This window comes from Protopterus annectens, chromosome 2.part2, assembly GCF_019279795.1.
Source record: "Protopterus annectens isolate FY-2018-M chromosome 2.part2, PAN1.0, whole genome shotgun sequence".
NCBI classification, from domain to species: Eukaryota; Metazoa; Chordata; order Ceratodontiformes; family Protopteridae; genus Protopterus; species Protopterus annectens.
The window spans coordinates 699,910,402-699,926,239 of NC_056730.1; the positions used below are offsets into that span (position 1 = coordinate 699,910,402).

Genomic DNA, 15,838 nt, shown 5'->3' on the forward strand with positions numbered 1-15,838 from the left:
TAATAAAGAGTTTTAATGATTTGACTAGGGGTGACTTAAACTTCTGGAGCAATTTATTGATACTGTGTTGAGCTGCAATCTCTTATACTATGAAGGTGAGTAGTATAGACAAACTAGTGGAGGGGCAATGGGGGCAGCATGTGCCCACATTTTTGCTACCCTAATTATATGTTGGTGGGAAAACTATTATTTGTTTACTAAATCATTCAAAAATGAATGGAGAACATATCTACATTTTCTGGGCAATATATTTTAATTATGGACAGGTACATTGCACAATAAAATAAGTTTATTACTTTTGTTAATAATGCTGCTAATTTTCCTTTCATTTACCAATAATAGTTCAGATAATGGTATTAATTTTTTGGGGGGATGTATATATCTACAAAGAGTGAATTAAGCGGGGACATTGATCCCGATTGTATTGTAAGCCAACATATAGCAATGGTTTTCTTCACTTCAGTAGTTGTCACCCATTTTACCAGAAAAAACATTTAGGTTAAGGGGCAGATGATTAGGGCTTCAGGACTGACATCTGATGAACATTTAAGTTGGAATTATTACATTTGAAATCAATGTTTTTAGAAAGAGGGTATCCAGAGATTTTACTGGACATTCTGCAGGAAGAAGTCTGAAGTAACAGGCGGGAGATGATCCTGCTTATTTTATAAAATGTTATGATGAACATCTTAGAAAATGAAAACAATATGTTATTTCTACAAAGCTGTGGTGATTAAACCTAGTGTGGATATGAATTAACTGAAGGATATAGTATGTAGGCATTGGAACATCCTGTCTGCATTTAACATTGATGACACCCTTACTGGTACATATCATATCTTTATCCATAAGTGAGGGTTACATTTTAAGAATATTTTTAAAAGGGCAAAGTTGGAAACAATACAACACCCCTTGGGTAGAACCAATAAATGTGGGGTATGTAAACAATGTCCCTATAATAATGAGAGGATGATTAGAAATTCTAAGGCTTTATCACTTATGCCAAGAAAAGGAAGGCATATATTTGTAGGATAACAGGTGCTGTTTATCTGGCATGTTGTAAAACATGCCAGGCATTCTATGTTAGTAGTACTATTAGTAATTTAAGAACTAGGATTTATCAATATCTTTATAGCATAAGAAGTTGAAATATTAATAATATAATGCTCTGTATAAATATTTCAAGGAGTTCCCAGAACACCAAGTATTTTAGTCCCGGTTTTGGAAAAAAATGTTTATTAATTCAAGGGGTGGTGATTGAAAAAACCACATTGGAAAGATTAGAAATTAAATGCCAGCTTTTAATGGATGGATGTATTTCACCATAAATAAATAAAAACATCAGTATTAGTAGTATTTTAAAACATAAAATGTATTTAATTTAATATGAGTTTTGATTAGCGGACTGTTGCTTTCCAAATTTTGTCATGCGATTATGGGATAGGTTTTAAATAGCAGTGTTTTTATCTGCACTAGGTTCTGATGAAGTCTGTGGATTAGAGACAAAAGTGCTAAACCATTCTTTCTTTATATTGGCTGAAGTTCAAATTGCAGTTGTTTGCTTCCATTCAGTTCCCTACATGACCCATTTGATGTTTTTATAATTTCTTTCTAATTCTTTTTAACACTTACAGTGACTGGTTGTATGATTGTGTGTGTGTGTTTGTGTGTGTGTGTGTGTGTGTGTGTATATACATATATATATATATATATATATATATATATATATATATATATATATATATATATTTCTGTTTTAATCTGCATGTATGCGTGTGTGTGTTTCATTTATGAGATTTTAATCACACAGTATTTATTCAGTGCTTTTTCAACAAAGCTATGTGTGTAGCTATTTATTAACCGTCTCAGGCTCACAGGCATCCACAGTCCTTTTGCAACAAGTGCAAGTATCCCTGACAAAGATTTATTTGTATGTTTTCCCCTGGCAGATAATCTATTTAGAGTTGTAGAAATACTTTTAAAATTTACTTTTAAAATTAGCTGTGTTGTTGTATATAGACATACCAGACAAATTGACAAAGTACTTTCTGCTATGCTTCATAAACTGTTGTCATAATTCTTAGCTGTTATGCTTATCAAGTTCTCTCTTTCTACTTACTTCTGATGAAGTGTTTATTTGTTTATGCATTTGTCTGAGTGTTTGTTTTAGTCATGTCTACAATACAGCCTAAGCCTGCCTGTAATAAGTGATACCTCTTATTTCCGCAGGGTAATGAACCTCTGGTCAGACCTTCAGCCTTCAAACCAGTTGTTCCCAAAAACTTTCATTCCATGCAGAACCTGTGCCCACCACAAAGTAATGGGATTTCTGAGAACAGAAAAGGTTTAAACCTTGCTGACAGCACTAATCCATCTGCTTCAAAAACTGGAAATGATAAACCAAGTCTAAGTAGGACTATAAATCATGTTGGAGGTTTGTCAGACTCTGGACGAAACTCTCTGACTAGCCTTCCTACTTATGGGACAAGTTATAGCCAACATGTTGGTCCAATGAGTGCTTCCACAAGCCACATCAATCACATTGGAACAACTACCTACATAGAAAAAAATACAGCTGGATACAATGGAATATCTACCTCAGATAGTGGTCGATCATCAAGCAAGAGCACGTCTTCTTTCAACAAACTGAATCATATGAATGATAGCTTGCCTTTCCACTCACCATCAACTGATGACATCATTCAGGATCTGGAAGACAGGCTGTGGGAAAAGGAACAGGAAGTTCTTCAGATGAGAAGGAATTTAGACAAAAGTGAGGCTGCTATTTTTCAAGTTTTTGAGGAAAAACAGAAAATATGGGAGAGAGAAATGGAAGATCTGAGGCAAAATTATGCAAATAAACTGCAACAGGTATCCAAAAAGGCACAGAGGGCACAACAGGCCTTGCAACTCCAGATTTTCAAACTTCAGCAAGAAAAGAAAAAGCTACAAGATGACATTGCACAGCTGTTACAGGAAAGAGAAGATCTGGAACAGAAATGTGTGGCTTTTAAAAAAGAGCAGGCAGAGTTTCTACCAAAAATTGAAGAAACAAAATGGGAGGTAAGAAGTAATACAAAGAAAAATACAGTTATGCAATTGTGGAAATAAAATAATTATAGATATTTAGAGTAGTAACTAAGAGTACATTTTGTTCCCTTGTGACATGCACGAAGTCCAGATTATAGTGAAATGGGTTTATTTGCTGGCATAGCATTAATCTGTGTTTAGGTTAAAGTGATTAAAAATGTTGCGTCTATAACTGATTGCTACGCCTACTGATAGATTATTATGCCTAAAAATCAATAGTTCATAGGTTCATAGGTGTGTACTAGGCTAATGGCCCTGCAGCCTTTACAAGTCTAGCCCATAGGATTACCCTGGCATCATGCCACTCTACCTTAGTTTCCAGTGCCTCTGTCGAGTAGAGCCACTGGAGTGATCCCTGGGGTGAATTTTCTATTTCCCATCCACTCGACAAGATTTCTCTTGAAGAGGGCCAGTGAGGTGCTCTGTTTGACATGTATGGGAAGTCTATTCCATAGCATGGGCAATCTCTGGGTTATGAACCTGTACCCCCAGCATGTTCTGTTGATTGTGGTAATGAGGCTGAGGTCTCTGGAGCATGTGGTGTGGAGGGATTGGGATTCCTTTAGATGTAGCATTTCTAACAAAGCTAGGTCAGACATTGCTTTGTAAGTCAAGCAGAGATCGCCTCTAAGTAGGCGATATGAGACAGAGAATAGTTGCAGTTTTCTGAGTCTGTCCTTATAGGACAAGTGTTTAAGGCCTAGGATCCTCTTTTTGAACTACTTTTGCAGCCTCTCCAGTTGTTGCAGGTGTCTAGTGAGTTACATGCCAAATGGGGCATTGTACTCAGTGACTGGTCTAATGAGGGAAGAGTAGAGGGAGACAATGACCTCTTTCTTCCTGGATGCAAAACCCTTAGTAATAAGATGTGTTACATAGAAGGACTTCTGATCACAGTGGCAGTGTGGTGATCAAAGAGAGGTTGCTGTCAACCTGTGTTCCCAGATCTCTTATGACGCCTTCTGTGTTCAGTGGACTACCATTGATGAGGTAGTTCATGGGTGCAGGGTTTTTCCCAAAGGGGATGATGACACTTTTTTTTGTCAGTGAGCTTAAGGCCATTGTTCTGACACCAGTCGTTGGTCTCAGTGAGGCCTTTCTGTAGGATGTCAACATCACTTGGGGAGTTAATAATGGCTCCCAACTTGCAATCCTCTGCAAACTTTGTCAGCCAGAGTCCCTTTGTGTTGGACTGGACTTCTGAGAAGTAGATACCAAACAGGAGAGGACCCAGGACTGATCCCTATGGGACTCCACTCATGACTGGTAAGCAGTCTGACTTGGAGTCAGCTGCTTTTATACTGTGTGTGCTATCTGTGAGCCAGTTGGCAAACCCACCTAGTGATATAGGGGTTGATGCCTAGCTTAGTGAGTTTTTCTGTTTCCTGAGTGGGGAATGGTATCAAAGGCCTTGGCCATATCAAGGTAGGTTGTATGAACCACCTTGCCTTCATCCACAGCTCTGGTGACTGACTCAAAGAAGTCAACCAAGTTGAGCAGGCATGATCTACCCTTCACAAAACCAAACTGTGTGGAATCCAGAGTTTGGAGATTCCCTTTATCCTTGTTTATTAGGTCGATGATGATGCATTCCATAGCTTTGCACATCAAACTTGTCAGGCTAATGGGGCGATAGTTCCCAGGGTCTGTAGTCACTCCTCCTTTGTGGAGAGGAATGACTATAGCAGTGTGCCATTCAGTAGGAACAAAGCCTGAGGTGAGGCTGTAATTGAACAGGTCACACAGGTGAGGTGCCAGTTCACTTTGTAGTTCATGTAGAACACAGCCAGATATATTGTCAGGTCCCATAGAAGCTGTATTCATGGCCTTGGACAGTGCTGTTTTAACCTGTGCAGCAGTAGTACTGGGTGCCTGGCAATCTACTGATATTGTGATTGGACAAATTCAAACTAACCAGTTCAATTTCATTGGTTTTAACAAGAAAAACAGTGGCTGTGTTGAATTCACTGCCAAATAATATGTAGTGGTGATGAATGGATTTGGAAATGTTTAAGAACTTTCAAACTACCTTTATGGCAGGTAAAAAGCATGAAATATGACTGGCAGATAACTGGATTATGGTTTATCTGTACTTGCACCTATGTGATATTATGTTGTATTGATCAGATGTGCAGTTATACAGAATTACACTTTGGATATTTTTTTCTTTACATTATGTAGTGGTGAGAGCAGAAAAAGTCAAGAATCTCTGTTTAGATTGCCTTACAGTCTAACCCCCTTTAACTGCCCAATCCATGTCTCCATTTCTAAACTACCACTGTTCCCTGGCACCCTCAAAGGTGTCTACAGCCTCACTGTCTGCAACTCAGATCGGTATCCTTTTTCTTATCCACTATTATTTTCTGAAAAAATGCTTTCTAATATCTAGACTGAACTTTATACCCTTCATTCTGAAATCCATGCCTTCTCATTCCTCCCTTGCCAATTCTCTGTAATTTAATTGCTCACATTGTCTCATTATTGCCTTACTTATGCATAACATTCTTCTCATTTTCTACTATTCACCTCTGTAAAATGGTTTATTTCCTCCTTTATCACATTTTATCTCTTATCTTCCAACCCATTATTACCATGATAGCTTTTTTCTTGTTCCTTGCATTGGTTTAATTTCTTCCTGTCTGTAAATGCACCAGACCTGCATACTGTTCTCTAACCATGTCCTAACAAGACAGCTACAAAATGGTAACATAGGTTCTTGACTTCTTGAGCTCATGTCCCTGATGATACATCCCAGCATTTAATTGGTTTTAGATAATGCTATCTCAGTTTGTCTGGACATTAATTTCTGTGGTCACTATCACCCAAGGTCTTCTTCTTGTTCTGAATTCATCAAAAAGAATCTCCCCATGTAGTATTTGACCATGGAATTGTTGGACACCAGAACAGCTAGTATTTTTGCTCAGAGTTGTTCAACTCTAGATGATGTAACTTGCACTTTGCTGTATTAAATCTCAGATTTCATTTGTCTGCTTAATGTTTTAGTTTGTTCAAATCCCATTCTAGGCTCACAACCTCCATCCCATTTATGTTAATGTCATTGACTGATGGGTTGATTGAACTCTTAGATCTTCACAAAATGGCTGGCACAGAGATACTGGTCAGAAGTTAGCTCAAGGCTGTGCCTATTTATTTTGGTAGCTTTCAACTAATCATTGTATGTTTCCTCCTGGAACTTAACTTCTCCACCCGTTCTGTAGGCGTTTCCCCCACTCCAAGCCCTGTTGGTTGGCTATCAGTGTCTTTGCAAGGCCAAGTAAGAGGTCTTATTGAAGCCTAGGTAAACCATACCTCCAAAGCTCCCTTTAAGAAATTCCAACATACGCTAGCCACAGCAGTCAGCAGGTTGAAGTGTCATGAACTGATGGCCACAAATCTAAATCAAATCTTACCCTTTTAGTTGTTAGCTTCTAGGAAGCTGATTAGTGTTTGTCTTAGCACTATCTTCATGAATAAAATAAACTAAATGCAGGTGCTACTGGAAAACAGCTATTATCCCTAGGCCTGCACTGAAAAAGGACATGTGTCCAGTGGACTTCCCCAGTTAACAAAAATAAAATAAAATAAATGACTCCTGTTACTACTGAGCTGAGTTTTTTTTTTTTTTTTTTTGGTTTGTAGCTTATCGGATCATTTCCTGTGCACTCTTTCTGAAGTTATACCACTGAGGCATTCATCCTGTACTCTTGCAAACCAGCAAATACAAAACAACTGCATGAAAAGTTATGTCATTGTATCTGCTAACACAATTACAGAGCTCCACATGATCATACAAGGTATACTTTTAGGGTTTTGTGCCTTGCCTCCACTAAATTTCTTTAACTCCTTTTCTATATCTACTTTCAGTATGTGATTGTTAGTTGCCCTTCCATTATCTCTTTCCCACTCTAGAACTGTCTTTGTATATTTCTTTTACAAACACTGGGACAAAAAATACATTAAAATAATTAACAATTTCTAACTTGTCCAAATAATAGGTTCATAGGTGGGTACCAAGCTATTGGTCCTAGGGCCTATATAAGCCTAGCCAAAAAGGTGCCCTGGCTTTTGCCACCCAAGAAAATTATTTTCCTGTGCCCCTGTCGAGCAAAGCCACAGAGTTGATCTCCGGGGTGAATTTCCTATTTCCCATCAAATCATCAAGATTTTTCTTGGAGAGTGCTAATGAGGAGCTTTGTTTGATATCAATAGGTAGTTTGTTCCAGAGTATAGGAAGTCTCTGGGACAGAAATCTATCCCTCCAGCATATTCTGTTTATTGTGGTAACAAGGTTTAGGGCCCTAGAGAGTGTAGCTTGGAGGGATTGGGATTTCTTTAAGTGGAGCATGTCCAACAGCTCTGGGTTTGACATAGCTTTGTATTTTAGGCAGAGATCGCCTCTGAGTAGACGATATGCAACAGAGTAAATCTGGAGTTTTTTGAGACGGTCTGTGTAGGGCATCTGTTTGAGGCCAGTAATCCTTTTTGTGAGGTATTTCTGTGGACTTTCCAGTTGTTGTAGATGTTTTGTGAGGTACATACCAAAAGGGGCATTGTACTCTTTAATGGGTCTAATGAGTGACGAGAAGAGGGGAACAATGACCTCTTTTTTCCTGGATGAGAAACCTTTTGTGATGAAGTGTGCCATGTAGAAGGATTTCCAGACTACTGTGGTGATGTGATTATCAAAGGATAGACTACTGTCCACCTGTGTCCCAAGGTCTCTTATCACACTTTCAGTGTTAAGTAGACTACCACCTATGTGGTAGTTCATGGGTACAGAGTTTTTACCAAAGGGGATGACAATGCACTTTTTGGCATTGAGCTTGAGGCCATGGCTTTGACACCAGGTATCTGTCTCCATGAGGCCATTTCGTAGGTCTGTGAGGCCCTTTTGTAGAATGTCCACATCATTAGGAGTTTCAATTATGGCTCCTAGTTTGCAGTCATCTGCGAACTTCATTAGCCAAAGATCTTTTGTGTTAGCCTATATTTCAGAAAAGTAGATACCAAACAGGAGAGGACCCAGGACTGAACCATGTGGTATACCACTTGTCACTGGTCTGAAGTCGGATTTGGAGTCTGCTACTTTCAAAGTGTGGGTTCTGTCAGTGAGCCAGTTGGCAACCCATCTTGTGACATAGGGATTTATGCCTAGTTTAGTGAGTTTATCTATAATTCCAAAGTGGGGGATGGTGTCAAAAGAGTTGGTGAGATCTAGATAGGCTGTGTGAACCCCGTTACCCTCGTCTACAGCTTTGGTGACTGCTTCAAAGAAGTCACTCAGGTTTAGGAGACATGACCTGCCTTTTACAAACCCAAACTGGGAGGGGTCCAGAGTTTGGAGATTACCAGTGTCTTTGTGTATAACATCCATGATGATGCATTCCATGGCATTGCAGACCAGGCTCTTTAGGCTAATGGGGCGGTAGTTCCTGGGGTCTGTGGTGGCTCCCCCTTTGTGAAGTGGGATAACCGTTGCTGTGTGCCATTCAGTGGGCACAAAGCCTGAGGTGAGGCTATGATTGAACATGGTGCTTAGGTGGGGTACCAGTTCATTTTGCAGTTCGTGTAGAACGCAGCCTGGGATGCTGTCAGGTCCCATGGATGTCTTGGCTTTGTAGAGTGTGGTTTTTACCTGTGTACCCATGATTTCAGAAACTTTGCATTCTTCCGGTATATAGAGATGGGGCCTTTAGGGGGTGAGAAGGGGGTAAAGTTAGCACTGAACCTATCTGCCAGGATGTTGGCATTGAGATTATTAACATAGCTATAGAATGTTATGTGGTTGTCTTTAGAATCAGTGGCGATTTTGTTTTTGTAACTAGCTTTGGAGGATTTTATGAGGGATCTCTGCCTCTTACTGAGGCTGACCAGGGAGTTCCTCCAATCATGGGATTTTACTCTTTTTTGCAACAGTTTCTTACTTCTGTTGTAGAGTTTGTTTATGGCACGGGACCACCAGATTAGCTTCCTTTTTTTGGAGGATAGCATCTTGGTTCTGTTATGGATAGCACAATCTATGCACTCATGTAAGTGCTTATAAAGTGCATTTGTGTAGGATTCAGTAGCTGTACCTCTATTGTCCGTCTGCATAGGTGTCATGAAGTTTGCCACTTCTGTCTTAAGAAGCGTGAAGTTGGCTTTGGACACATTTTTACGGTGGTTTTCCTAATGGGGGGGTGGGAGCAGGATGTGAAAGTCTAGGGTGATTAGCTTGTGGTCGGATCTGACCAAAGAGGAATTGACCTCTGGTGTGGAACACCGGTCACCCATGCTGGTAATGACCAGGTCTAGGATATTGCTGCCCCTGGTGGGGGTGTGGATAAGTTAATCCAAGGTGTTGGAATTTATGAATTCCAGAAAACATTGAGCAAAAGAGTTGATACATGAATAGTTTTCCCAGTTAATGGTGGGGTAGTTGAAATCACCCATTATTAGGGTGTTGGGTTGTACCCTAATATTTTCCAGTGTATCAAGAAATGAGGAGTGGGAATCCTGGGGCATTGTGGGGGATCTGTAGCAAGTTACAATTTGGATTGCAGTTTTGCCCAGAGTTAGTTGCACTTGGATAATCTTGGATGCATTATGCTGAGCAACTAGCCAGGAGGTGTGGATATCCTTAATGAATATGGACACGCCTCTGCCTTTAGTGTTTCAGTCCAGGTTAGGTGGCTGAAAGATGTGGTATGAATTATCACCTGGTAATGCAGGGGTGCTCTCTGGAGCCTTGAACCAGGTCTGTGTCACTGCACAGATGTCGATGTTCTTCATTTTAAGGAGTGCTTCGAGTGAATGCATTTTGAGGTTTAGACTTCTAGCATTGAGTAGCATTACCCTCAGATTTTGCTTGCTTGTACCTGTTAATGTGGTGAATTTGTTATTTGAACCTTGCCTAAAAAAGGCACTATAGGGGTGTCAAGAGCCTTAGCCAGTATCCAGAATCCAAAGGGTGACAGGTGCATGCCATCTCTGGCAAAGTGTCATGGTCTGTCGATCATGTCATCCCAGGCAGACAGATACTGGATCCCCTTAGAATGACACCAGAAGCTTAGCCAATTGTTGAAGTTAATCATTTTGTCCTTGTACTGTGGTATCATTCTGGGTGATGGCAGGATGCTACTCAGGGCTAGGGTCATCCCTGCCTGGGCTACAAGATCAGAGAGCTCCTCCATGTCTCTTTTCATGTAGTCCAGGGAGGTATGTCTCAGGTCATTCACACCAACAGTGACAAAGTCATATTTGTACTTGTTGTGGAGTGACCTGAGTGCGTGCATTATGTGGCAAATCCTGGCACCTGACAGGCATCTGACAGTGACTTTCTCCTTGTTTAGCCTGGTGAATGGAACATCAGTGTGCCTGACTATAGAGTCACCTGTGACTAGAGTGTTGGGTACGTTGTTATGCCTTATGGGCTGTGGTTGAGTTGCACACTGAGTATGTGGGCTATGTGTCATTTGGGTTGTGTTGGGGGGTGGAGGTTGCTTGCGTTTCTGCTTTGGAGGTCTCTGTTGGTTGACCAGATTTTTATTAAGAGCCTCTGCGCATGTAGGTGTGTGTTTCATGTTTCTATGTGAGTGTTTTGGTGGTGTAGATTTTGAGGAGCTATGTGATGAGTGCGGTGTGGTGCAAGTGTTTACCTTCTCCTCTTGAAAGTTTAGTCCAGTCTTGGGTGAAGAGAGCTTTGCTTCCAGTTTGGCTATATAAATGCATCTCTCACAGGTTGTAGTGTTGGGTGGTAGGAGGAGAGGGTTGCCTGTGTACATGAGGCAATTTCTGTATTGCTCCAAGATGCCCAGATTCATCAGGTAGACAGGAGAAAACACCCGGAGCTGACCCCCAGACATGCCTGGATAGGTGCTTATTTATTAAGTACTAAAAACTGTTTTCCTCTAGACAAGTCAAGAAAGTTGAGTGCTGTAGAAATTTGTCGCTTATTTATTGCTTACAACGAGTTCTGAAGAAGTGCTGAGTGTAAAAAAACAGATTTTAGTGCTAAAACTAAACAACTGGCTAGTTCTAAGGGAAAATTTGAACAGCAGACTTTATGGCACAGAGAATAGTTTAATCCTAGCTAAGTGGCGATGCATAAAGTGCATTTTTTTAAATATAACAGTAGCAAATGAGCAAACTGAGTTAAACAAATTAACCACTTAACCAATAAAAAGCTAAAAACTGAGCCCCATTCCAGTAGTCTTCGATCAGACAAGTTCTAACTGCACACTCCTGCCACTAGGATGCAGGGGAACCTTCTACAAAAAAGATGGTCTGGGTTAGTGCTCAAGTTATACAAACAAAGCTAGATTCAGCAGGTCTGACTTTAGTCTATGATACAGCAAACAAGGTGTACCAATTTCAGAAAGAAACAGTTCAGATAAGCAGACACAATAAGCCTTTAACCAGAAACTCCCAGCTCAGAAGGGCAAAATCTAGCCTCTCCTTCCACAGGAATGCAGACCACACCTTCTTAATATAAAATAACTGGCCCAAAGCCCAAGTGCTTAATACACTTTTAGAATAACAGACACTAAGCCTAAAATTAGCAGCTCCCAACTTAGAAGGATGTAAGCTACCTGTCCTGCCACAACAGTGCAGACCACAAACCTTCTTGATGTAAAACAACTGGTCTGAAGCCCAAGTGCTTCATCCAAAGGCTTAGAATAACAGTTACAGTTTAATCAGGCTACTAACAAGCAGTAATAAATGCAGCAGAATAAATGTAATTAAGTACTTTTAAGAACAAGCAGCAAAAGCAAAATAAAGTAATAAAGTAGGAAGAAACACAAATACAGTAAAAGTGGATGAATAAAGTGCAATTTTTTTTATATAACAATAGAAAATGAGCAAACTGATTTAAACAAATTACCCAATTAACCAGTAAAAAAGCTCAGAACTTGAGCCCTGTTCCAGCAGTCTTCAATCAGACAAGTTCTAACTGCACACTCCTGCCACAAGGGTGCAGGGGAACCTTCTCCAAAAGAGATGGCCTGGATTAGTGCTCAAGTTATACAAACAAAACTAGATTCAGGATGCCTGAATCTATTTATACTGCAGCAACCAAGGCGCACCCATTTCAAAAAGAAACAGTTCAAATAAGCAGGCACAATAAGCCTTTAACCAAAAATTCCTAGCTCAGAAGGGCAGAATCTAGCCTCTCCTCCCACAAGAGTGCAGACCACAAACCTTCTTTACGAAAAATAACTGGCCTGAAGCCCAAGTGCTTCAAATAGCACTAATACACTTTTAGAATAACAGACACTGAGCCTTCAGTCAGCAATTCCCAACTTAGAAGGATGTAAGCTACCTGTCCTGTCACAACAGTGCAGACCACAAACCTTCTTAATGTAAAACAACTGGTCTGGAGCCCAAGTGCTTAAACCAAAAGGCTTAGAGTAACAGTTACAATTTAATCAGGCTACTACCAAGCAGTAATAAATGGAGCAGAATAAATACAATTGAGTACTTTTAAGAAGAGGCAAAAGCAAAATAAAGAGAATTTATTTTTAATCTTTTTTTTTTAGTAAAGTGCAAGGAGAGAGGAAGAAGGAGCAGAAGAAAAATTCAAGGTTAAGAACCTAAGTGGGATGGCCTTCTTAAATGTTCTATCCGTATTAAGTAAAGTGAACACCAGACTGGGAGGGGTGTTCTAGATCAAATTTACAGTAGGGGCAGCAACTGCAAAGCCACCAACTATAACAACACTACAAGAATGGGAGGGGACCAGTTTCAGGACAGATGAGAAACAGAAAACAATGCCAGAAAATATATAAAATAATTCAGTCAGGGAAAATTAAGACAATGCAGAACTCTGAAAGGTTAAAATGCCAAGAAATATAATAAGTGTACCCCCTACAGTTCGGGCTCCTATTGCATTATCGCAAATTGTAAATGGCAAATGCGTATTGAGTGAACCCGATTGGTCGAAACGTTGCACGTTTAACACGAAATTCACCGTAGGGAATATTTTCTTTACTTCCATGCAGTGCGATCTTGGAGTAGGAATATTTAAGTAACGGGGGTGTGGGGGGTGCAGGGGGGCTTGCCCCCCTGCCTACAACATTTAAGTAAGTATAGTTTTTTTATTTCGTTTTTTATTATATTTTTAAAAATGTCAAATATCGCTCATATGGTGTCGACCATATGGTGTTCGATGTTTGAGACTTTTGAAAATATAATATAGACCCCTACAATTCTGCAATCACTGAAGCTCACTTTTCACTTTCATTTTTTCATCCATATACCTACAGAAACAACATATCTTCCCTTTTTGATTCCTGCGTCTAACTCACTGTTCCAGCAGGAGTTTCAAACTCAAATGATTATGAGGGCCGAGTGGAGACTAGTCCACTCAGCTGAGGACTGAGGGCTGATACCTCTAAAAGCAAAAAGAAAAAGAAAGAGGTGGTCAGTGTAGCTTTTGCATTTCAGTAGCTGCCCTCAGCTGATATTATGTTGGACTGAGGGCTGTTTGAGGTTTCAGAGTAATGAGTGTGAGATCCCAGCTCTCCAGTTTTGTCTTGACCTTTCTCACCAACTTTGATGTCCTTTACAAAGTGTCCTCTTACTCCTGTCCATATTCCTCTCTTTACAGCTTTTAGAATGCCATTTCCTTTGATTTCATAATGACTTTTACTTCTTTATTTGTTGAACCTCATTGCTCTCCATCTTTTCTGCTTTGCTCTTCGTAGCTGGTCCATTATTCTTGGCATCATGCAAGTTGATTTAATCCTAACCCCAAATGTATCTGTCCCTTTGTCTCTCCAATGCTGTATTTCTTCCAAAACATTTCTCCTAACTTTTTGTAATCTACCTTCTGATATATCCTTTCCTTGTTTCTCCTGTCTGCCTTCAGCTTCCCCCATTATGGATCATACAGTACTATAATCTTACCTAAATGCCTTCATCCTGCTCATCCCTGTTAATATTTGAAATTCTTTTTTTCTCATTATGACCTCTCCTAATAGCTGGGAAAATCCCTGTTTGGTTTGTTTTCTGTCCCAGGTATGGATATTGGAATTCTCTTCTTATTCACTGAAAGGTGACATTGTCAAGTATCCTTTCAAACGTGAAATCTAAAATTGAAATCCAGAGCAACATATAGTATACTGATCTTATTAAAATACAGTTTCTTTTCATTTTTTGTCTAGCTGTATAATTTTTACCATCTTTTCAAGTAGTAGGTTTCATTGTCTAGAGGTAAACTGCTAGCAATGTGTTTTAATTTAACCAGGTCTGTAGTTGGTGTCTCGGCAGATTTTGTTATGGTTAGAGAGGTGGGCTGTAAGGTTCAAAGTATGCATTCTAGTGTTTGGAATCTTGTAAGGATTATAGGCTTCTAACCCCCATCCCATTTATGTTAGTATGGCATTTCTGCCATGTACCTGCCAATATGAAATTTGTTTTTCAATGTCAAAAATTACATATTCCACAAATAGTAAACTTGCAGATATGCTAAAAATATACTAATGGGAAAATAATGCCAAGTGTATAAAAATACAATGACATGAAACTCAGTTTGTAATTTTCTTTTTATCATTGCATGCAACAAACGTTATCCCAGTCAGGTTTCAAACCTGCACAACAAAAGCAGAAGGAATCTTCATCTCTAATATGACTTCACATCCTTGACTTCTCACCTTTTGTGTATCCTATTAGCCACTCCCCCCTCACCATTATAAATCTCAGCATATATACACAAGCTGAACAGTGTAGGACAAAAATCTAACGGTTCATGTATGGAATTACTGAGAGTTCAATTTAACTTTAGGTGATACAGTTTTGAAATTGCTGCTTAAACGTATTTTGCAAATTCCTGTAACATCTTTTGAATATGTCTTATTTTGTAATTCCATTTCATTAGTAGTTATAGTAACATTTGATAGATCATAACCAAAGTATAACGGTGTGGTCACCTGGAGAGATTACATTTCAGGAACTGATATTCTCAGTCGTATCATTGCTCTTTAAATGGTAAAGTTATAAGACTGCATGATATAAAATTCAGAGCTTCATTATGCACTCATTTCAGTAAAATGCTCTAATTGCTCTTCTGAATTATTATTTAAAATGTTAAAAAGGCTTAATGCATGTCATTAAATTAATTGAAACAAAGGCATGAAGTAAAAAAAGATTTCTTATTTTTTTTACTCAAATTCTTTAATGTTATGCATGGCATGTTTTTTTTTTTTCCGTCAATGTATTTTTTTAGTAATTTTTTGGGCCCTCACCCCCCACCCATGGTCGTCATGCTCCTATACATATTGCTCATTTTGTCTCCTGAGACCATCCCTTTCATCCAGTAGGAGGTAAGAGATTTATTGTTTGCTCGTAACACCTTGGACCCCTCAATTGGCTGGAGAGCCCTGTGTAATGCCTGCAGTGCTGTACCCAGTAAAACTGCATAATTCTGCAAACTCTTTTACAACCCTGTACTCCCTGCAGGCCGTAGTTAAAGTTTGCATAATATTGGGCCATTCCCTGGATGTAGATTTTGCATCAGGGCTCTACTAGTACTCCTCACCCTCACAGGGTGGGCAAGCTGGCACCAGCTACTTGCTTCCATCTCTGTGCAGTCAGCTCCTCCAGTAACTAGGCCACTAATTGAACCAAGATCATCTGAGCATATGTGCTGGCAAAATCTCTATACCACAGCAATAGATGTGCATTTTTTTCTTGTAGTCTGACATAACCTAACACCAGATGCCCTTCTTTCTTTCATCACCACAGCCATATTACAGTTCCCACTTAGTTG

General features: G+C 39.5%; 1 protein-coding gene across 3 annotated transcripts in view; it reads left to right on the forward strand.

Annotated features, from left to right (window-relative positions):
- LZTS3 (leucine zipper tumor suppressor family member 3) overlaps positions 1 to 15,838 on the forward strand; it is a 1,582,991-nt gene that overhangs the window by 1,453,333 nt on the left and 113,820 nt on the right. For all 3 annotated transcript variants that reach the window (XM_044064093.1, XM_044064094.1, XM_044064095.1), the window contains one exon: positions 2,230 to 3,063. In XM_044064093.1, coding sequence (XP_043920028.1) covers positions 2,230 to 3,063 — 834 coding nt within the window. The remainder of the gene's footprint in view (positions 1 to 2,229; positions 3,064 to 15,838) is intronic.